Genomic DNA, 24297 nt, shown 5'->3' with positions numbered 1-24297 from the left:
TGCCCCGAGACTTGGTGTCTTAAACAATAGACATCTATTTTTCTCACACTTTTGGAGTCTAGGCATCTGAGATCAAAGTGCCAGCAAGGTTGGATTATTTCTTCTATGGTCTCTTTCCTTGGCGTATAGATGGCTGCCTTTCTTCTGTGTGTTCATCGGTGTCCTCTTCTTACAGACACACAAATCATAAGGGATTAGGCCCACCCCAATGAAATCATTTTAACTTTAATTACCTTTTTAAAAACCCTATCTCTAAATACAGTCACATTCTGGGGTAGTGGGGGTTTAGGACTTCAACATGTGAATTTTGGAAGGAAAAGTGACACAATTTGGCTCATAACAGAGGGTGATAATAAATAAAATAAATGTCATGACACACAGCATCCATGCCACCCATACTGGTAGTTGTTGTCGTGAAGGGGTGAGATTCTAACTGCTGTGATGAAATCACTTTGGTGAGGGGAGTATCCGGACTTTTACTTATTATGCAGGACTGGGCAATGTTTTTTTCTACTGTAACCTGAATCTTGTAAAGGCTCTTGACCCAGATGTATATGTATTTAAATAGCAGAAAGTAGTATATATTAGCTGTGTGTTATTAGCTCAGGTTTGAAAAAGTCCTCCCTGTCCTACCCACTCATGTTATTCAGTTTCCCAAATCTTGAGATGTCATTTGCTTTGCTTATGATGGCCAAAGTTGTGAGATACCCTCATATTTCCAAATCATCACCTCCCTAATCTGCTCTCTACTATTCCCATTTTTGTTGTTCCCACTCTAAACAACCTAAAATGGATAATATACTCATCTTTTGGCTGCTGACAGTTTGGTAGAGTCTAGTGTGCCTCGTTCTGTGCTAGTCTGCTTCTGTTATTCTAACACAGGACATATGGCAACTTCTTTTGTTTTTCTGTACACTTACTCTAAAACAGTTCCAGGAGCTGGAACTATAGCAGCGAACCAGTCAAAATTCTTATTTTCAGGTTGGTCCAAGTGTCGGGGCCTGAAGTGTCCTTCTGATCCCTTTCCCTTCTTGTGTCTCCATAGGCAATCCATTCATCAAGGATTTTGTATCCAAGTTCTAAATGTTTGTAGCCCAAGATGGTGAATGCTGACGTGGATATAGCTGGTGCTAGAAAGCAGGTGGAACTGGAGGAAAAACAACAACAATAAAAACAAAACAAAACAAAACAAAACAAAAAAAACACCCCACAACTTCTCAAGAAGTGTTGGACCTCCAACACACACCTAAAATACTTTCTGCAAAAGTAGATGCAGTTAAGGAAGAAAATATGAAGCTAAAATCAGAAAATCAAGTTCAGGGACAATATATAGAAAATTTCACATCATCTTCTAGATTTTTTCAAATATCTGACACAAAAAACAAAGAAAAGTTAAGAATTAGTCTCCTTTCTGTTTTATGGAAGTGCTGCCAATCTTTTTTAAAAACTTGGATCAATTCCAAATGTTTGTGGCTTAATTAAATAGTTTTGAAAATAATGTCAGATCTAGGCAAAATTAGGAACATAATAGAAGACTTCCATGGGTTTGTGTATTATTATATTAGTTCATGAAAATGTGCAAATATTGCATAGATACTTTGTAATTACTAGTGCATATATTTATGGAACATGAAAGTAAATGTTTGATCAAATTTGCTTTGACTTATAGGGTTAGTGCTCTTTTATTATAGGTATAGTAAGAAAAACAAGAGAGTAACCATTATGTTGTGAAAAAGTTGGGCTAAAATCATGTATTGAATGCACAACTGTATATATCCTATCCACCATCTTGTGCTTCTTCTCCGTTTGCTTCTCTTTCCCATTTCCCTTCCCCTAAGGCAAAAAAAAAAAAAAAAAAAAAAAGTTTCACATTTGTAAAAGTAATTTCAATAGTTAGTCTTCTATGAGCAGAACCTAAACTCTTATTGCTAAAACATAACCAAAATAAGATGTTTTCTCACTTAGGGCTTGCTGTATTTGGTAATAAGATAAAATTGTTGGTTTCTCTAATCAATTAAAAACATACCTATAAAAATGAAGATTTTTCTTGAAACTGAGTTGTAAAATTGGGGAGATTTATTGTTAAAAGTTTTCTCCCCTGAAACAACTAACACAATATATGTTAATTGACTTTAATTTTTTTTTTTTTAAAAGGCAAAACAAAACAAAAAAGTTCCTCTGGTACAAAATAATCCATTTGGTATATGAAAAGATAAGCTCTGGTTTTGCCTATGTCTGAAATATGAAATTTTGAGGAAAAATAGAAATGCGATGGGAAAGTACTTGGTAAAGAGTAGTAACTAACTCCAAATGTTTTTAATCCAGATCTGTGTTACCTCTGGCACAGATGAGATCTTTGGGGGATATACATGAAAGTGGATTAAGCTGGACTAACCTTATATAAACTATATCTAGAAGAGAATGGTTATAAGAGCTTAGACTCAAGGTTTATTTGTAGTACCCAGTAGATCAACTTTTGCAAAATCCCTTAAGAGTGAGTTAGTATCAAAATCATGAATAAAAAGGGAGAATTTTACATGTATACTAATTGATTCTTTCTTGTTATTTTATTTCATTTCTTCTCCAAAAATTTTCTGTGAACTCTACTTCTTTGCAAACTTTTAGTCATTCTTTTTTTTTTAAATTTCTGATTGTTTCTTTTTTTTGTCATTTTATTTTATTTCTTTTCAGTATTCCAGAATTCATTGTTTGTGCACCACACCCAGTGCTCCATGCAATAGGTGCCCTCCATTAAATACCCACCACCACACTCACCCAACCCTCCAAAACCCTCAGTTTGCTTCTCAGAGTCCACAGTCTCTCATGGTTTGTCTTCCCCTCCAATTTCCCCCAACTCACTTCTCCTCTCCATCTCCCAATGTCCTCCGTGTTATTCCTTATGCTCCATAAGTAAGTGCTCATGGATTGGAAGAATAAACATTGTTAAAATGTCTATACTACCTAGAGCAATCTATACTCTCAATACCATCCCAATCAAAATTCCACCAGCATTTTTCAAAGAGCTGGAACAAATAATCCTAAAATTTGTATGGAACCAGAAGAGACCCTGAATTGCTAAGGAAATGGTGAAAAAGAAAAACAAAACTGGGGGCATCACATTGCCTGATTTCAAGCTTTACTACCAAGCTGTGATCACCAAGACAGCATGAAACTGGCACAAAAATGGACACATAAACCAGTGGAACAGAGTTGAGAGCTGAGATATGGACCCTCAACTCTATGGTCAAATAATCTTCAACAAAGCAGAAAAATATATACATTGTAAAAAATGCAATCTCTTCAATAAATGGTGCTGGGAAAATTGGACAGCTACGTGTAGAAGAATGAGACTCCACCATTCTCTTACACCATACACAAAGATAAACTCAAAATGGATAAAAGACCTGAATGGGAAGCAAGAATCTATCAAAATCCTAGAGGAGAATGCAGGCAGTAACCTCTTCGACATTGGCCACAGCAACTTCTTTCAAGATATGTCTCCAAAGGCAAAGGAAACAAAAGTGAAAATGAACTTTTGGGACTTCATCAAGATCAAAAGCTTCTGCAGAGCGAAGGAAACAGTCAACAAAACAAAGAGGCAACCCATGGAATGGGAGAAGATATTCGCAAATGACAGTACAGACAAAGGACTGATAACCAAGATCTATAAAGAACTCCCCAAACTCAACACACACAAAACAAGATAATCACGTCAAACAATGGGCAGGAGACATGAACAGTCACTTCTCCAAAGAAGACATACAAATGGCTAACAGACACATAAAAAAATGTTCATCATTAGCAATCAGAGAAATTCAAATCAAAACCACATTGAGATACCACCTTCCACCACTTAGAGTGGCCAGAATTAGTAAGATAATAAACAACATGCATTGGAGAGGATGTGGAGAAAGGGGAACCCTCTTACACTGTTGGTGGGAATGCAAGTTTGGAAAATAGTGTGGAGATTCCTTAAGAAATTAAACTTCTTAAACTTTTGAACTTCCTTATGGCCCTGCAATTGCACTACTGGGTATTTACCCCAAGATACAGATGTTGTGAAAAGAAGGATCATCTGTACCCCAATATTCATAGCAGCAATGGCCATAGTCGCCAAACTGTGGAAAGAACCAAGATGCCTTTCAATGGATGGATGGATAAAGAAGATATTGTCCGTATATACAATGGAGTATTATGCCTCCATCAGAAAGGATGAATACCCAACTTTTGTATCAACATGGATGGGACTGGGAGAGATTACACTTTTAGCCATTCTTTAACAATTCTTTAAACTTTAGGTAGATCTCATTAAGTAAGGAAATTAATATCAGAAATAATGTAATATTGTTAAATAGAAAAAGAAATCCATCAATCAGCTTATGGTTATTAGATTTGGGGTGCTTTTACTCATGAAATAATCATTTGTTTGTGTCAGTGTGAGATTTGATGATTGACTTTAGCTGTGTGAATGTATGCAATAGTCATATCATGAACATTTTGCATTCATTATGTGACCTAATTTGCAAACATTTAAAATTGTGTTACAATTTTGCTTTGCTGTTTAATAAAAAAGAAAAAGAAAAGAAAAAACCAAAATCAGAAAACCAAAAAAACAAAAAACTGTTTCAGAATTATTGCAGAGTGCCTGCAGTTCTTGGTTGCCCTGCTTTGAAAAATGAAGAGGTAGACCAGATGAATGGTGGGAAGCAAAGCAAAGTTTATTGAGCCATATTACAAAATCTCCCAAGAGGGAGGGGACCCAAGAGGGTTGTCATTTGGCATTTAAATCTAGAGGTTTTTATGGGCCCTTTGGAGTGGATTGTTTTAATCTGATTAACTCTCCATTTACCTGTCACCCAATCAGGTTTTGGTCCACACGCTCATTTGCCCATCGGGTGGGAATGGGTGGTGTTTGTTGTCTTGGGGACTAAGATGGCAGGCAGCTGGCAGATGCTGCCACTGCCATAAAGCATGCCAGCCACATGCTACCAGATCAAGTTCTTTGTTTAAATTATCACTGGTTGTTGAGCTCCACCCTCCCCCCCACCCCCAAAGTGTGTTAGGACACCCAAGGCCATTCCCTTCCTTTCTGTCACCTACAAGTTGAAAGTCTTCCCAGTAGAAAAACTTAAAGCTTAAAGCTGGGGCATGAGTAATGCTAAGAATAACAGATGGGGTCTTTTTCCTTTTAAGGGTAGTTTACTCCAAGGATGGAGGGGATCTTTGTTTCTGCCAGCCTTTCTTACAACACTCCTTTGTTAAAGATAAAAAGCAAAAGTTCTTGTCTTCATAGAGGTTTATTCTTTTGGAGGGGTGGGGAGAAAAACAGGTAAGCAAGAACATATAAGAGCTATGGGGGGAGGAAGTGGCTTACTGTATTATAATAATAGGTGAAAGACCCCCATTAATAATTTGATGCTGCTAATGGAATTGTTAAGACTAAGATATGGATTTCAGGAGAAGGATATTCTTGACTGAGAAAACAGTAAGATCTTAAGGGGAAAGAGGCTTGCTTTTCACATTCAAAGATGTAAACATTTATTTATACAACAAATATTTCAATATTTTGTTAATGCCTACATGTGCTAGAAAGTGATCTTGGTTCTGATGACTCAAAAGTGAACAAAAACAGACAGGAGAGAGTGGTCAAGTGGTAAATGGACTTTAATTATATTAATACATATAAAATTATAATTGTAACACATAGTGTGGTGGGGGAGATTGGAGGAATGACAACTTCTAATAGAAGAATTTGAACTGTTTAAGCAAATTAAAATTGGCTTTGTAGCAGAACTGATACTTGAAGAATGAGTAGGATTTGCCGAGGTGAGGAGGAGAAAGGATATTAACCCATAAGGAAGTATGATCAGATTTGAGTTGTGAGGTCCCCCCGCCCACCCAGAAAGTAGAAAATACTGTGTGGGAAGTTGCTCCCAGAAAATTCTGGAGAAAATTGCCCTTTTGTATCATTCTGCCATGACCCAAGGTAAGTACCACCCCTACCCCTCATCAACCTGTCCTGGATATTAAAAATAGCCCAGGGTCTCCTGTATTGATTGAGAGAGTTGTTTGAATAAGAGGTAGGGTAAAACACTACCTTCAAGGTGAGGAAGAACTGTGTCATGAAAGGTGTGTCCTGGAAGAGTTTTGTGTCTTGAGCTGAGCTGGAAGGGAAGGTGAAGATTTGGTATCAGGGGAAAAGTGATTGCTTTACTCATTGTGGAAAGAGTCACAGACTTAGAGATGCAAGACTAATGGTTTAATAATCAGTACAAGCCAAGCTGACTGTTAGTCTTTCTTTAAAAAATAATTGTGGTTTTCTCTTTCTTTTTCTTGAGTTTAGAATACTCAAGATCATCCTGCTCTCTGCCTCTATTATTTACATCCACTCCTCAAATCTCCTACACTGTTGTCCTTTTCCTATCTTTTACATCACAACCGGTCCTTTCCCCTTCTCAGAGTTAAACCTTTCAATTAGCCTTCATTGTAATTAGAGTTAGTCCATTGCTCATCCATCACTTCACTTTTCACAGTTTTATTTACCTGTGGTTAACCGTGTTCCTGAAGCAGATCAGTCTCTTTCTGATATATCGGTAAGGTCAATAGAAGCCAAACACTGGGTCACAATGCCTATGTCATTCACCTCACTTCATCTCATCAGGTAGTCATTTCGTCATCTCACATAAGCACATGAAGAAGAGTACAATAAGAAACTTGGAGATAGAGACAGACCACATTCACATAATTTATTACGGTATATTGTTATAATTGTTCTATTTTATTACTGGTTATTATTAATTTCTTAGTGTGCATAATTTATAAAGTAAATGTTATCATAGGCATGTATGAATAGGAAAGAATTGTATATAGGGTTCAGTATTATCTGCAACTTCAGGCATCCACTGGGGGACTTGGAATGTTATCCCCCGCTGATAAGGGGGGCTATGGTACTATCTTTTAAACTAACTTGTTGGCCTCTGGTTGTGTTTTAGTTATCTACTCTTTAAAACAGATCTTATTTACTTAGGCTTCTTCCATGTCTTGTTCCTTTTAATTTCCAATTTAATTAAAAATACTTTTAGTATTATTTTTGTAGGATCTCATCTTGCAAATTATCACAGATTGTTCTTTCAACATAAAAGCTTATATTTGAAGAAGCAGAAAACATATTTATTTTAACTAGTCATGTAGATAAAAATTGACAAATGAAAAACTAATTTCCTTTTATAGGTACGTATTTAAAATATATATATACATATTAAAATATATGTATATGTACATATAAAAATATGTACATATACATATATATAGATAGATAGTTGTACATAAAATTTTCTGAAGCAAAGGATTTGGCTTATTCAGTATCCATACTCAGCACCCAGCTACAGTCTGGGGCCATAAAACATGTTTAATAAATTATTACATACCTAACAAATGGGGAAAGGGCAAATGAAGAAAGGTCTGCATTGCAGATCCCATCAAAGGCTGGGATCTCATAAAGATATTTTATGTGGGTTCTGTTCAGATTCATTCTTGACAAAGTCTTTTTAAATCAGTGGTTAAAACTTGGGTGTGCCTCAGTATCACCCACAGGGGCTAGGTACAGCCTGGGCCCTGCACCCAGAATTTCTGATTCAGTAGGTCTGAGGTGGTTAATATCTAACAAGTTCCCACGTGATGCTGCTGTTCTGGGATGTTGCTTTGAGAACCATTGCGTTAAATGTAGTATCACAAAAGGATGAGGAGATAGGAAGAAGGACTGAGACTTTACTGGTCCCTTGACTAAGCACATATTTTTCCTCTTGCAGTCTGGCTCTCTATTCAAGTCAGGCTGCAGAATCTCCTCTTGATTTTCATCTACTGATTTCGATGTTCATCTCAATCATGGGTAGTAGTAACATTTTTGAGGGGAGATTAACATTTGATTTCTTTTTTTTTTTCTTTTTTTTGAAACCAATAACACAAACATAGAAGATCACAGTTTCCTCAGGTTTTGCTACTCTGATACAGGTGAAATAATCAGTACCCCTGGGTCTTTCAGAGAAGTGAGAAAGAAGTTATAATAACTTTACAGATGGAATGAACTAAAAAAATAATGTGTATGTAATAATTTTATGAGGTAGCACATCAGATCAGGAAGGGCGGAATTGGTTATTTGATAAAGGGATTGAGAAAATTTGTTGACTTTTATCACACACATCAACATAAACTCTAATATAATAATTAGATGTTTAAAAAAGTATAGAGACTTGAAGAAGATAAAGGTTCACTTTAAAAATTCGAGTTTATTTGGATAATTTATTTATCTATAAAGTGTTTAAGTAGTGTCAGATAGGAAAAACTTTTCTAAACAGGAACCCATGAAGGCAACCATGAAGGAAGATTGACAGTTTTGAGTAAGTGAAAAACTGAACAAGCAAATATACACAAAGAGGTACTCTGTCAAAAACCACAATAAACAAACCTGCTGTAGAAAGGAAGAAAATTATTACAAACTTTCTAAAGTATGTTTTAACTGTTTATATCACAGGGTATTGGAGACTTTACCTTTTGACAGATTTCAAATAAATTATTCTAAGGAAGTATTTATGGAGGTACATAAATGGACAATGTAAGGATATACAACACAGACTGGGAATGCCAGCAAAACTTTGATAACAACAATAGAGAATTGGATACATGAATGGGGGACAATGCTGGATTAAAATATCAGAAAGCAGCTGAAAGATTGTGGCACATAAATACTGCCTGAAAAATATGGGCACAATGTAGCATGTAATGAATAAAAAAAAAAAAAAAAAAAAAAAGAACAGGGCACAAGATTACATGATTCTCTTTTGGTTTTTAAAATATCTGTTTTCAGGATATAGATTAAAAAGAAGAATCACAACTTTTGAAGTATTTATTTACTTCTGCATTGTAAGATTACATGTGATTTTTTTTCCTTTTGACTTACCTGTTTTCTGACTATTTTACAACAAACTTGTGTTATTTTTTAAAATTAAACAATGCGAAACAGTTTGCACAACTGTATTCTTTTTTTCTTATAAGTAATTACATAAAAGTCCTGTTAACCCCATCTTCACCCTCAGCTTTGAATTCTTTCATTATGGAGAGGGGAAAAGTTGAGAATTTATCTCTGGGTCCTTAGGAATTTTCTCTATGCAATTCAAAATGGATTTGATTGGCTGGCCAATATAAACCCCACTCCATGGCCTTCCATTCTCCCTGTCCTAGTTGCTATGTGAAGACATAAAAATATGTTTCTCCATGTTGGTCAGTAGAAAATGTTTCAGATCTAACTGTGCTCCTCTTGCATCTTTCTTGCTTAATAACCCTCTTTCCCTTAATTGAGAAAGAAAAAAAAAAAGGATGAAATGTAAAGAATTGTATTGGTTTGGAAAATACTTCTAGAGATCACTGTCTCCAACTGTGCTTGTTCTTGCTGTCTGTTATGGTCCATTAGATAAACATGGTGTTCAACAGCCAGGCAGTTGTTGATATATTTGGCAACACTGATAATGTGATCTATGTTTAGGAGGAAGTGGATGCGTCATTCTGTGGGGGCATAGGTTTTCTGAAAGTAATTGTTCCTTTCCCAAGGAAAAGTTAGTTAGGTCATTGAACTTTAAGTTTCCCTATGAGTTTGAGTATTTTTAATTTGTCATCTGTACTTTTTTCTATTGCTGTTATTGGAATTTTAGATTAATCTTTGGGCTTATTCTCAGAAGCAGCAAGTACTAACTGACACGAAATGCAAACCTGGTCACTTCTGACTTTTAGGGTATAATTAGAGTAATAAGGAAAATGAAGTGTCTTGTTAATCTTAGCATATTTCTTAAATATCCATCAATCACAGCTTTTAGTGTTTTCATTTGTGACCTACAAGTTTAAAAGTATACATAGAAAAGAACTTTATATCTCAAAGTTTTTTCTCACATATATATGTCATATATACATGTAGTCTGTGAGTGTGCATATGTATATATAATATATTATATATGTTATATATGTGTACATAGACATAATCTCTATGTAGTCAGTGTGTGATGTATACAAACACACACAAAGAATGTAAAGACTATATGTATTTATGTAATATATACACACATGTAGGTAACATATATTCATACATATATGTATGCACAGACTATACATAGAGAGGCCATATATACATATGCACATGCATAAATGTTGTGTGTATGTAATGAAAGATAAGTGGAAGAAAGGAAGACCCCCAAGAGGAAACCACACTTAAAAGAATTTTATACACCCTGGAGGGAGACCTCTACCTCTTCCCACATGATAAGTAGATGATAAAGACCTGATTGGGTGACAGGTACTTAGAGGGTTAATCAGATTAAAACAGCCCATAAAAACTACCACATCTAAATGCCAAATCCGCCACCTCCCCATTTGGAAGCTCTGTATCATTGCTCCATAAACTTTGCTTTGCTGCCCAAAACTCTTCATTTAGTCTACCTCTTCACTCTTCAAAGAACCACAGGCACTAGAAATCCTGTAATACACACACACACACATAGATATTTATATAAATATATAAACATATATATGAATACATATGGTATATATATATATATATATATATATATATATATATACACTTTTTCTTTATATATAGTCCCCATAGAAGGGACTTGAATACATTTATCAAATAAAAATTTGGACATAAACAGGCATGAATTAGGAGAAGGAAAGGAAAAGTGAATTGGGGGAAATCGGAGGGGGAGATGAAGCATGAAAGACTGTGGACTCTGAAAAACAGACTGAGGGTTTTAGGGGGTGGGGGTTGGGGGATGGGTGAGCTTGGTGGTGGGTATTAAGGAGGGTACATATTCCATGGAGCACTGGATGTGGTGCATAAACAGTGAATCTTGGAACACTGAAAAAATAAAATTAAATTTAAAAAATAATTAAAAAATGAAGACAAAGGACTGAGATTCAGAGAATTTTAAAAAAAAATTAAAAAGAAAAAAGGCTTGAATTCTGGGACAATGGAATGTCTTGTTGTGTCCAGCTGAGTTCTCAACATCTTCAGTGATAAATTTCTGAGCTCTCTCTTAGGAGGTGATTCCATTATCTAACAGTTTTCATTGGGAGGAAATTTCCCAGATAGGCTTAATGTTCCTCTTCTCAACTGATTCCATTAAATCTTATAACCCCCACCCCCCACCTGAGCAATTCCTCCCCTCTTGGCATTTACTTTGTTACAGCACTGTAACAGTGCAAGCAGTGGAAGACAATAATCAGCTCTTCAGCTGTCATCAAGTCAGGATATTTTTAGCTCTTCTGATCCTCCTTTTTAAGTGGTATAGGTATGGGTACACACATATGCATATCACACGAACACGTAGTCACCATTGTGGCTTTATTTGGTGTTTATAGAACACCCAAATCTTTTCACTATTTCAGATGTGCTATTACCTAAATTACATGAGAATCCATTTTCAGTTGCCTTTTTTGTGAATTCCTTATGTTCACAAGTGGCCACTGACAATGCACTAGCTTCCACTTGCATTTTATAAAAGTTGGTTATATATGTGACAGGTCAGAGTCTAACAATCCCTCAGCTCTGGTGAAGGTTGCTTATGACTGTAGTTTGGGGTGGAGACAATGCAAAGAAAGTACAATCTGTAATAAATGGCTTCAACCCCATTCAGCTCCATTAGGAATGGGAATTTTTTTCAAGGGGAAGATAGATATTTTTATCCATCTTTTAAAAAGCGACATTTGAAATCAGTTATGGTAGTTGGGACCTATAGTCTCTACTATCATGACAGCAAGCTGTTATTATTTTTAAATTATTTATAAGTATTTTCCTACCTCATGCATTTCATTTTTACAGAGTACAGTTCAGGGTTTTAAAGCTAGCTCATTGATGAGGAAAGAAAATGAAACTATGCTCACCCTTCTGCCCATCTTCTCTTTTTCTTCTTCTGGCCTCCATCACCCTTCCTCACTCCCATTTTCCTCCTGCTCCTCTGTTCTCTTCCCATTTTCCTCCTGCTCCTCTGTTCTCTTCCCTTTTTCCTTTGCTGCCTCAGATCCCAGGTCCTCCGTTTTCTTCTCCCTTGTCTTTCCCTTCTCCCTATCTGATTTTTCCAGTTCTCCTTTGAGGAGATTTATTTTTGACCTTCAAGTACCATGTTGCTGTTGGTCTGGGGTTTTCCCCATGCTGGGGATTATTTCCTGGGCCCTTCCAGGGGGAACTCAAAAGTCTGAAGGAAGGATCTTTTTTTCTTACCCTCAGATCACTTCTGTATCTTAGCTCAGTCTGAGTACTAGATGATCTAGACTAAATGGAAAAGATTTCCTGATTTCCTAGGAGAAGTATTTTCCTAAGTATCAAAGATCAGGCTTGGTATCTTTATTTATCTTTGCACTCATTAATCTCAATCAAATTCTACTCTGTGCATATAAAAACAAATGAAATTCGACGCAATGACCTTAGAGGATTTTGGTTATGACAAGCCTCTTTAAAATATACTCAATGACACCTCTCTAATTAGAAGTAATTTATTTTATTTTATTATTTTATTTTTTTTTAAAGATTTTATTTATTTGACAGGGAGAGACACAGCAAGAGAGGGAACACAGCAGAGGGAGTGGGAGAGGGAGAAGCAGGCTTCCTGCTGAGCAAGGAGCCAGATGTGGGGCTCGATCTCAGGACCCTGGGACCATGACCTGAGCTGAAGGCAGAGGCTTTAACCCACTGAGCCACCCAGGCGCCCCTAATTAGAAGTAATTTAAAATATATAGGTATCTTAAAAAGCATATTTATTTTGAGTGAGAACTGGTGTGTTCTGTTATTATTATTATTATTTTTTAAAGATTTTATTTATTTATTTGACAGAGAAAGATCACAAGTAGACAGAGAGAGAGAGAGAGAGAGAGAGAGAAGCAGGCTCCCCGCTGAGTGGAGAGCCCGATGCGGTACTTGATCCCAGGACCCTGAGATCATGACCTGAGCCGAAGGTAGTGACTTAACCTACTGAGCCACCCAGGTGCCCCCTGTTATTATTTTTTAATCATGAAATATTCAACCTTTGTCTAGCCATCCTAGGCCTGTTCTAAGAACTGTGAGTGTTGTACAACTTATTATGAGTTACAGCATTCTGAAATTTGAAATTGAGACCACAAGCACAAATGACGATATATTTTTTGTCCCATTTTTATTGTTCAGCCAGGTATTAGGAATCTATTGTTATGTTGATGGAAGGAGAGCTATTGTTAAAAACTCATTAAATTATCTCAACCAAGACTGCCTGATAACTATTTTGGCCATTAGTAATTACCAAATCAGCTAGGAAAGTCGTTTTCTTTTTCCATTTTGTTGATTCAGTGAATAATTTTCACATCTGTAATTTACATTGCAGGGCAGTAAGGCCGGGTCTCTATTGCCGGAAAACTTGTTTGTGTCTGTGATTGCTTGTATCTGTACCTTGTCTCTTCCCCATCTAAGCTGGATGTCCTTGGGAAAGTCATTTAGCCTTTTTTTGTTTGTTTCCTCTCCATAAAAAGAATAAAAACATAGAATCAAATCAATAGGGGCATTTTCATGACTAAATGAGGTAATCTATGAAAGCACATTGAATACTACTTAACATGTAGCAAGTATTATGATGATAAAGACGGGAGTCCGGATACTGCCAGACATCCCAAATAACTGTCTTACAGAGGAAAGTCTCCATACATGTCAAAGATTAAGACTCGTAGTTTAAAGTTTAAGGAATCTGTTTACAAGTAGGGAAAAGAAGAACAAAACAAAACACAGTTCCTATGGGCCCATTAAATCTCCGTCTTCTCTGTTCAAGTCCAACCCCTTTAATCAGTTATCACGGCACACTTGTCAGCTGACATACCTGCAAGGTGATTCACCTTATTCCAATTAAACTAGATCGAGATTGAAAACAAACAAGCCAACAGCTGGAATGTGACATGTGGGTCAGAGTCTTCTGAGTCTAGTGGGGTAGCTCAGCATAGATCAGAATGCTCTTCAAAAACCAACAACCAACGGGCACATGTCTCTCGGCATGCTTAGAGTCTACGGGGCCAAATGGTGGAGTATCCTGGCAGTGCCAAAAATTCTTCTTTGATGACACAGAAAAGAAAACTTCTTTCAAAGTAGTTATGCAACCCGAGAGAGCACAATGCATCCACTGTGTGCATCCTGGGGCTGTCTATGAACACATTATTTCTATATTTTTCTCTGCTGTAAATTTCAACACTGAAGACCAATATTATTTCAAGTAAACACTCTACTTTTTCTTTGTAAAAACATGCCACAGAGAGCACAAGTTATTATTTCTCTATTCATTTTCTTGGTTAAAGTAGAGATTTATATTTTAATGGTCAATTATATCAAAATCTGAATTTGCTATGTCTTTTTTTTTAACATTTAAACACTCTTTGCACTGTTTTATTTTTTAATACTCAAATATAAAAATAAAGTTTAGAAAATATAAAAACAATTGCTCATCTTATGAATTCTCATTAGGGAAGGAGTTTTTATTCACTCCATACTGTTGGCATTTCTCAATGTCTGTAATCATTAATATTTTTAAAAGCTACCAACAGATGCTTACAACATTTCTTTTAGATACTATTTCCATCAAAGACAGATTTCAATTATCTCTTTAATTCTTACTATCATTTCTCTATTGTTTTTGAAGTATTGCTAATTCTTCCATGTTCATTTGTATTCTGTAAGATTCTTCTTGTTTCCAAGCAACTCTCCTTATAAAGTGACTTTTTTTTGTGTATAGATGATATATTCAGAACATAACCCTGCATGTAAATATACATATTTATATATGTATTTTTAAAAATAATTTTCATGAAACTATTTAGAAAGAAACCTGAACTTTGGGGAGAGACAGTTATTCCTGAAAGCTCTCAATCTGTGCCACCCCAATTACCTAAAAATTTCAGTTGTCTCTCTTTCAAGGACATTTTTTTTAATGATTTTTTTCTCTTTTTAGAAGTGATTCAGGTCATCGAGATAATTCTTAAAACAGAAAATGTAAAAGAAGAAAATAAAAACGTCCCCAAATAATCATGGGATAACCAAGGCAATAAGGTGCCAACTCAGTAAATGTGAACTTGTATAGTAGTTTAGAATTGGGCAGATAGCCAAAGAACCAGTGAGGCAACCTGCTGATTTGATGCAAATGAAAAACCCCAATGACTCCTTATGTTCATCTTGACTGAGAAAACCATTAGAGATTTCACTTCCACTTTCCCTTATGAAGCATATCCTTGAGACTGACACATGCAGAATTTTTAAGAATATATTTATGTAAAGTATACAATTCTTCCGTGAAAGCAACTGCAGCTAAGACTTTAAAGAAGTGTGCTCAGGGTGGGGAAGGGAAATATATGAGTAGAGACTTGCTCGTTTATGACTAAGAAGTAATCCAGCAGAGTAATGATGAGTACACAGACTCTATCAGAGGGCAGCAGAGACACTTGGAAGTTGTGCCTTTCAGGGTCAGGTCATCTTTCTCTGCTATGGTCTCCTCATCATCAGAAAGGGTATATCAGTATCAATCTCTCTCTCATAAGGTTGTTCTAGGATTACATAAATTCAGCTTCATAAAATGTATACAGTGCAGAGCGCCTGTGTGCCAAAGCGTCATGCTCCCAGGGTCCTGAGATGGAGCACTGTGTCAGGCTCCCTGCTTAGCTGAGCATCTGCTTCTCCCTCTCTTTTTCTCCTATGCCTGCTTATGCTCTCTCTCAATAAATAAAATCTTTATATATATATGTATACATATGTATGTATAAATGCACACACAAAATAATATATATTATTTTGTGTGTGCATTTATACATACATATGTATACATATATATATAATATATAATATATATATAATAATATATAATATATGTATATGCATTTATACATACATATGTATACATATATATAATATATGTATATGTATATAATATATGTATATAATAATATATATTATTTTGTGTATATATTATAATATATTATTATATATAATAATATGTATATATTATTTTGTGTGTGCAAATATATATATGGTACTCCAAACAGTGTCCAGTGTTTATGTTCTATGTAGTTTTCTTTGTTTTTTAAAAATAGACTAATTTTTAAATCAGTGTCAGGTTTACAGGAAAATCTCTGTACTTTGTCAGAGATTTCCTATATACCCCTTGTCCCACACATGCATGGCCTCCCCTATTATGTACATCATTTACCAGAGTGAATGTTATATTTGTTACAACTGATGAACCTACCCTGATATGTCATTATCACCCAAAGTCTATAATTTACATTAGGGTTCACTGTTGGTGTTGTTCATTCTATAGGGTTTCACATATATACATTAGGACATATACCTTAATAATAAAAAAGTGGCTGGAGTGTTAGGGGTTAACTTGTGACACTTTTGGGGGGTTGTTAATGAAATTCCTTTCCATAAAGAAACTGGTAATTCTCCCTCAAGCCCCTTCACCATCCACTGAAGGTTATGATGAGGGAGTCAATTAGTGGTTAAACATACATGACCTCATGGGGAAAAATGCGGTTTTTGTAAGAGGAAATCATGATGACTGGACTATTATGGTTCTTTGTAAGGTCATGACAAATGGGAAAGACACAGATAAAATTTAAACCATAGTAAAACTAAAAGTCTTTGTATTGATGAAGATAACATTTTGGTATTGTTGTATTTTGTAGGAGACTAATTAGCTTTTAATGAATAGCTTGTGGTAAATTCTGACAAAATAAAATGTATTATTTTGGAGAAAGGGGAATAATGATATGAAACTCACTGCCTAGAAAGAGAATACGTTGGAAACATAAATTAGTGTAAGATCAATTTAGATAAGTTCATAAATTACTGATTAGTGGGAGGCAGAGATTTACTCACTTATACCCTGGAGTAGATACCCATGCAAATATAACCAATGTCTATATCTTTCAAGGTGCTACTTCTCAACAGGCTACTATACTAACATACTAAATGTGCTTTTCCTCAGTCACCTGAAACAAAGCCATACAGAAACAGGGCCGATGGACACATGTTCTAGAAAGGAAACTACTAACAAAAGGGGTTTGGATTCCTTTGAATATTAAAATCTTGACTACAATCACTAAGAGAAAATGATGATATAGTCACATTAGCCCAGACCTAAAGAAATCTTTGTGTAATAACTATAGAAAAGTACAAATGCATTAAGTGAAAATACTGGCTCTACAATAAGAAATAACCTAATCCACAGGCTGAGGCTCCTTTCTCCTGATCTGCTCTTCATGAGTCCATTTTCATGTCAGTCAACATAACTGCTAATCTAAAATGACAGTCTTCTTCCTCTTCCTCTTCTCTTCTCTTCCTCCTCCTCCTCCTCCTCCTCCTTCTTCTCTTCTTCTTTATGGTTTTATTTATTTATTTGAGAGAGAGCACAAGCAGGGGGAGCAGCAGGCGGAAGGAGAGGGAGAAGCTGGCTGGCTCCCCACTGAGCAGGGAGGCCATTGCAAACCTCGATCCCAGGACTCAGGATTGCGACCTGGATGTAAGGCAGACACTTAGCTGACTGAGCCACCCAGGTGCCCCTAAAATGACAGAGTCTTCTTTAGAACTGGAGAAATTCATTAATTCATTCAGCAGATAGTTCCTGAGCATCTACTACACAAGGAAATCACAAGTCTGAAAGTGGGCAATAAAGACAAAGCTCATGCCCTCCTCTAGCCAAGAGAAAATAAATGCTGGCAGTAAGAATGAAAGAGAATGTTACAAACTTGGCTAGCATAAATATGTGTCATAGATTTAGAATGCTCTGTAATGAAGTTCTGATATACCTTATCTATTTTTCTCCACTCAGCTTACAGTGAGGGCACTTACAGAACTCTTGTCTGTGTTCTGCTATAGTGTGAATTTCTTTTCCTTCATTGTCCAACATGTGCACATGCCTGGTCTACAGGGACAGGGTGGGAGTGCATGTGCACTTCTGGGTAATTCTCTGTTTCATATTCCTAAACTGAGATGGAACAGATACTGGAGATTTTTGTTTCTGTTTGTGTCACTTTCTTTGTGTGTACATATGCAAGTACTCAGGGCTTAGTATCAGTTGAGTCCTTTTAATGTTATGTTGCTAGAGGCTTTGCTTCCTTCCAATATGCTACATGACATGTGGCTCACTTGCTTGCCATATTTATTATCCAGGGAAATGCTGGTCCCTTTCTCATGAATATTCTGTGGCCTGACTTTCCTACTGCGTGGCTGTGTAAGGAGAGTAGGACAGTTAAACATCATTGGACTGACAGGATCACTTCCTGCCTGATTGGAGTCTAAGAAGAAACACCATGGAGCTTCACACATGGAATGACCACCCTCTGGCTAACACTTAAACCCACTGTTTCCCTCCTCCCTGCCTTCTCCTCTTCCCCCTCCCCCCGCCCCGGGATTCAGCCACCAAAGTGGTGTCCCATTTACTCATGCCCAACGGTATGTGGCGTGCACTACCAATAGCTGCAATGAAATATTATGCTTTCTGGAGAATTGCTGTGATCGTTTATATCATTTCTTTTTAAAAATGTACCTATAGCTCTTAAAGTAGAAAGAGAAGGGAAGGGGGGGAAGAAACTGCATCTTAGAGGTACTTGGGTTGCTTAATTTTTTTCATTCTTTAATCATCACATTAATATTTCCTTATAATGCACATTTTAAATAAAATAAAACTAAGGGTCAGACAGGTTGACTAATTTACTCACATTGCATGGTGAGGAAGCAGAGCCAGTGATCTTTCTGCTACATAGTAAGTTCCACAGTGTGTTCAGTAACACTAGCCAAGAAACACTGCATTAATTATATGAATGGATCATGTAGGGTAGTTTTTGGGTCTGAATGCATGCATCATTGGCATACCTTTTTTTTATTTTGTGTGGAGAAATGGAGATTTATTAACCATTATATAAGACTAAAGACAAGATATTAAAAAAGAAAAAAAAAGATGTTTTATAAATGTGTAAATGTTTTCTTTGGAATACACTGGGATAGCCCTTAAATTCCTAATTCCTTTCACTTTACCTTTCTTCCACATCTGAATCTTAATTACACATTTTTTTTTTTTTATTGAGGTAACAAATTCCTTCCTCTAGATGTGTGCCCCACAACAACACAGAGCCCAGAACATAAACAAAGACACATTTGGGAGCTCCTGCAGAGACCTATATCCAAGATCAGCAGATCCTGCAATTTGCTATTTCCTCCTGCCCCCTCCCCTCTCCTCAGATGGGGCTTATGTAAGTCCCCCTGGGGCAATGCATGTATGGTTTCAGGGAGAGGTCTGAAAACGCTGGCTGGAGCTGTTATATTAGACCACAGTAAAAGAGTAAGTGGCTAATACTTAATGTTCAGCAAGCTCATTTATTGAATCCCAAATATTAATAAATGAGTGCAATCGACTCAGTTTGACACCAACACTTTGGAATTTATGACTTGTAACCAGAGAGGGAATGATTCTGCCAGAGCATCTTTTCAACTTTTTAATATAATTGGGAAGCTTGAATCTGCTAAACTGTCTATGAATTTCCTGTATTTGCCCCAATTTGCTCTTGAATGTCCATAAAGCCTGGGACCTCATATAAAACTTTAGGAAGGGGTTTGGTAGTATAGTTTTTCTTTTAATAACTGAAACTTGCTATAGCGTGCACTACAAATTCCAGGCAGCTTCGTATCATTAGAGCTAAAGCCATAGAAATGCAGCTTCCTATTTTCACATTGTAGCGTTCTATATTAAGGACCTCGAATGAAGAAACACACATTAGATGAGTAGTTTGTCCTTTAAAGTGAAAAGCTCCCTTAACCAGGACATTCAGAACCTTCCCAAAATGGACTTGTTTTCAGCTTGTTCATCTTTTCCTCCTCCCGACTGTTTTCTAAAAGTTCCATGTCCATTTTTGGTGACAATTTATTATTTGAAGTCATCTTCCAAGGGAGAGCAGGAAATGTCTTTGTAAAAAAGAGTCTGAAGCAAACTTCAGCGAAACAAATGTATCTCAGATCAGTAGGGACAGTTCCTAAGCAGACGGTGTTTTAAAAGTTTGCCTGAAAGAATGTTTGGAGCCTGGAACATATTTTTCATAGAAATATTATGAATGGTTGTTCAGTTCTAAGGTCAATGCTTGGAGGCCATGTGTCTCGTGGAGTAGCTGCACTATAGAACTGTTTTACTCATACTGTTCTGTGATAATTTAGGGTACTATTATGGCCATAATACCCTCAAGACAGTGGCTATAGGGTGCTGGGTAGCATCATAAGCAGGATAGAATAACCCAGCTACAACAGCAGTGAGCTGCTATTATTCCTCACATAAGGGGTAAGGACTAAGACATGAGTGTGTAAGTTAGAATAGTATATGGTTTTAATGATGATAATGATCTGCTCAAGTTGGTAGTGCCTTTTGGGGTAACTTTCCACCATTTTTCTTACTAACTTACTTAAGAGTCTTACAGTGTCAGCAGTTTAGATTAGGTCTGTGTTATGATTCAGCAGCCATAGGATCCTGGGGAAACACCTATCCTAGGAAAATATGGCCGGCGTATGGCTTATACTTTCCTTCTCTACATTTACTTGCTTCCTGCTTCTTTAGGACTCTGTGCATCTGCCTCTCCCTATCTCTGGGCTGTGGCCCAGTGTTAGGGCTTGGATTGTACAGCGCACTGGTCAGCTAATCATGGTTTAAGCAGACTTCTTAGGTGGTTCGAATGTGCTCCGAGATGAGGAATGACTGGACTGGAACTTGTGCACTTAAAGAGTATCTGGTCCCTATTGCTTCACCAACAACTAGCTTAATTTGCTGTCTGCCTACCCTCCTTCTACATTTCCCACTGTCATACATCCTTCTCGTGCTGCCCTGAGTGAACATGCTGGGAGACTGTCCTTTTTTCTCTTAGACATCTTGTAGAGACATAGGTTTGGTTCAGACGCTGTGCTTTGGCTCCATATAATTACACAGCATTTCCTTTTTTTTTTTTTTTAAAGATTTTATTTATTTATTTGACAGACAGAGATCACAAGTAGGCAGAGCAGCAGGCAGAGAGAGAGGGGGAAGCAGGCTCCCCGCTGAGCAGAGACTCCGATGTGGGGCTTGATCCCAGGGCCCAGAGATCATGACCCGAGCCAAAGGCAGAAGCTTAACCCACTGAGCTACCCAGGCACCCCATACACTGCATTTCCTATAAGGAAAAGCCTTCCTTCCTTTGATTTGCCATCTGCACCATTTATACTCAGGATGGTAATACAGATTTGAGGGCAAAACATAGTTAATGAAAAGAACAATAAATCCTTTGTTGAGGGGCTGGAAACTACCACAATTTGATTAAAATGTGTAGCTGTATTAAATCAGTAAATCTCCGTTTCTGATTAGGCCAAGTTGAATTGCCCAGTTGAGAAAAAGCAGGATGCTGGGTCCTGCTCTTAGACACTGGGAGTGGAGGCCGATCATATTTCAGAGGGGGACAGTATGAGCATCAGAGTTAGCAAAAGGAAGGGCAGGGGGAAAAGATATCTTACTAGCTCCACAACTGCTTTTGACAAGTTCTCCTGAGGTCTTTTGCAGATCCAAAGTTCATGGCTCAGTTAGTCTTAAGGCCCTCAGTATCTAGCATATTGCCAAAGGACACTTAGTGCCATTTTACCAATCATAAAGATAGGTTAGGCAAAGAGAAGTGGATTAAGCATTTGTAATAAGTGCTTCTTAAACTGCAATAGGGAAATCATTTCGGTGGGCAACAATTAGCGTTAATGGAACAGAAAAAGCGGTACAGAATAAAATCCATCCAAGCAAATCCCAATGGGTAAGGATTTAATTTATTTTTTGGATTTCTCTTTCAGTGACGTAGATGTGTATTTTGGGTCATGAAGTAAAATGTGTCTTTTACTGAGGGTCTTGGTCAAAAGTTTTAAAGCTATTGGTCTATACTAATAGTTTAGGTAAGATGTATAAAAATAGTCATTTTTTATAGGCTTGGATTAGAGGAATAAGATCTATGGGTACAGATTATTGTCTCTCAGGTTCTATACCTGCAGCAAAAGCTGGTTTCCTCAGGGGGACAGAAGCCAGTAGACTCAGGATAAGGAATTAAAGGTATAAACTGCTCATAGGCATATATAAAATAGAACCACTTGTCCTGTGATATTATGTTATTCTGTAAAAACTGAACTCTTTTGTAAATCAATAAGCAGCACTGTTAAATAATAAATTATTATCCAGATAATACCCAGAAAATATTTGCCAATATTATTAGATAACTTCTCATTAAAACTCATTCTTTAACCTAATCCCTTTTTTTTTTCTCATAGAAATAAATACAAACTTTCAGTCTGAATGATTTTTTTTTTTCTCTCTCTCCTTTGGGCCAGTCTGCCACTTTTATATTTAGCTTTCTTCTTCTGTCTCCTTTTCCACAAAATTCTGTTTTCTTCTCTCCATGGCCTTTTGCTCCAATCAGAAGGGAGAGAGAAATGGGATGGTCTTTTTCTCTCCTGATGATCTTTTTCTAATCAACAGTAATTTTCTTTCGTATAAGTATTTCTTCCCTCCTAGCCCCCTTTGAAGCCTGAAGCTAGTATAAAAGCTAATTTGAAATTAGCATACAGTCGGGTTCCTTATTAGTCTCTATAGGCATTTTTTGCAGTTGTATGGCTTGGTCTGGGTCACAGATCCCTGATAGAAAATTGCTTTTTTTTTTTTTAAAGTGCGCGAGCACATATTTCTTTAGAATGTGTAAAAATATTGTTCAAGGAACAATATGGTGATTAAGGAGAGATTTGAATAGATTCCCTCATAGTCAGTACACTTAACAACTTTCTTTTCCACCCAACGTACCTTCCAGGAGAAATAGTAAAAATGACCAAAATCCACACCTTTCAAAATTAATGGTGAATATGTCCTGATCAAGTACAGCCTTCTGTTTTCACTATCTGTGGGGAAAGCAAGTCAAAACAGATTTAGTATATAGAAAATGTCAGTGAATTAGACCAAGCCTTTTCTTTACAAGATTCTTCTTGAATTATCTATACACATTTTTAAAATTATAACATTTATATTTAACTTATTGTCACTAATACCTATATGAGAAAATTTTACCTTGGGGTCCATTTTTCATCTGAAATATTACATATAGTATGTGGGTATCTGGAGAAGTTTTTAATGACTTACTTTTAGTTTTACTGTACTTTAGTTTTTACTTTTAGTTTTTAATGACTTACTTTTTTAATATGTATAATTGATAATTGGAGTGGAACCACCTTAAAAGTTGATTTCTATGAGTTGTGACAATTATATACACCTGTGTAGTTATTATTTAAAAAAATATATATAAAAGATTTCCATTATCTGGAGTTTCCTGGGCACCTTTTCCAATCAATTTTCCACCTACCATAGTGTGACTACTTACTGATTTTTATCACTATAAATTAGTTTTGCTTATTTTTTAAACTCACCTTAATGAAGTCATATAATATACATTCATTTCTGTCTAATTTCTAATGTTTTTGAGCTTCATTATGTTATTGCATCTATCAATAGTTAATTCCTATTCATTGCTGAGCAGTGTTCTTCCATATGACTATATCACAATTCCACTATCCTCTTTACTATTGCCAGACATTTGACTTGCTTTCGACTATTATGAATAAGGATGCTATGAACATTCTTGTACATGTATTTTTGTGGACATATCTTTTAATTTTGGGGGGGGAGTGTAACTACCTAGAAGTGGAACTGTTGGTTCTTTAGGTAGGTATTTTAACTTGATTAGAAACAGATCTGTGGTATTTAATAAACTCTCAAAAAGATCTCTACATCCCAAATTTAATTTTTTTTTTTAAACATTGCTTTCAGGGCATGTGTGCAGATGTTTTTGGTTATTTTAAAGTCTTTTCTCACTTCTCCTCCTCAGGCTTCAGTTACTTTAAAATGAGTGCTGGACTGTGTCTTATGTCTATAATGCATTAGTGCATTGGTACATGTTGAAATGAAAAACATTTAATTTTAATTTTTAATAAATTCTTGGATAATAGCTTAATCACATAATAGATAAAATCCACTAGAATATAAAGTTCATGAGGGCAGAAACATTGTTCTTTTCACTGCTGTAACCCAAGCACTAGGATCCTAATTGCACAGAGCAGGTGTTCAATAAATAAAATGAGTGAATGAAGTATTAGAAATATGTTGGGAAGCATTCTAATCACTTTAAGAGTTTCACTTAATTCTTATAGCCTATCTTTGAGTTATT

General features: G+C 36.2%; 1 protein-coding gene across 1 annotated transcript in view; it reads left to right on the top strand.

Annotated features, from left to right (window-relative positions):
* Positions 1-1074: 1074 nt before the first annotated feature.
* LOC123387827 (short coiled-coil protein B-like) overlaps positions 1075-24297 on the top strand; it is a 35080-nt gene continuing 11857 nt past the window's right edge. Inside the window, exons 1-2 of the mRNA XM_045066217.1 lie at positions 1075-1167; positions 1215-1391. Coding sequence (XP_044922152.1) covers positions 1100-1167; positions 1215-1391 — 245 coding nt within the window. The 5' untranslated portion in view covers positions 1075-1099. The remainder of the gene's footprint in view (positions 1168-1214; positions 1392-24297) is intronic.

Source organism: Mustela putorius, unplaced genomic scaffold (genome assembly GCF_011764305.1).
Source record: "Mustela putorius furo isolate JIRA1106 unplaced genomic scaffold, ASM1176430v1.1 tig00003863_pilon_pilon_pilon, whole genome shotgun sequence".
NCBI classification, from domain to species: Eukaryota; Metazoa; Chordata; class Mammalia; order Carnivora; family Mustelidae; genus Mustela; species Mustela putorius.
Note: the sequence above shows the minus strand (reverse complement) of the source record. Positions and strands in the feature narration are given on the sequence as shown.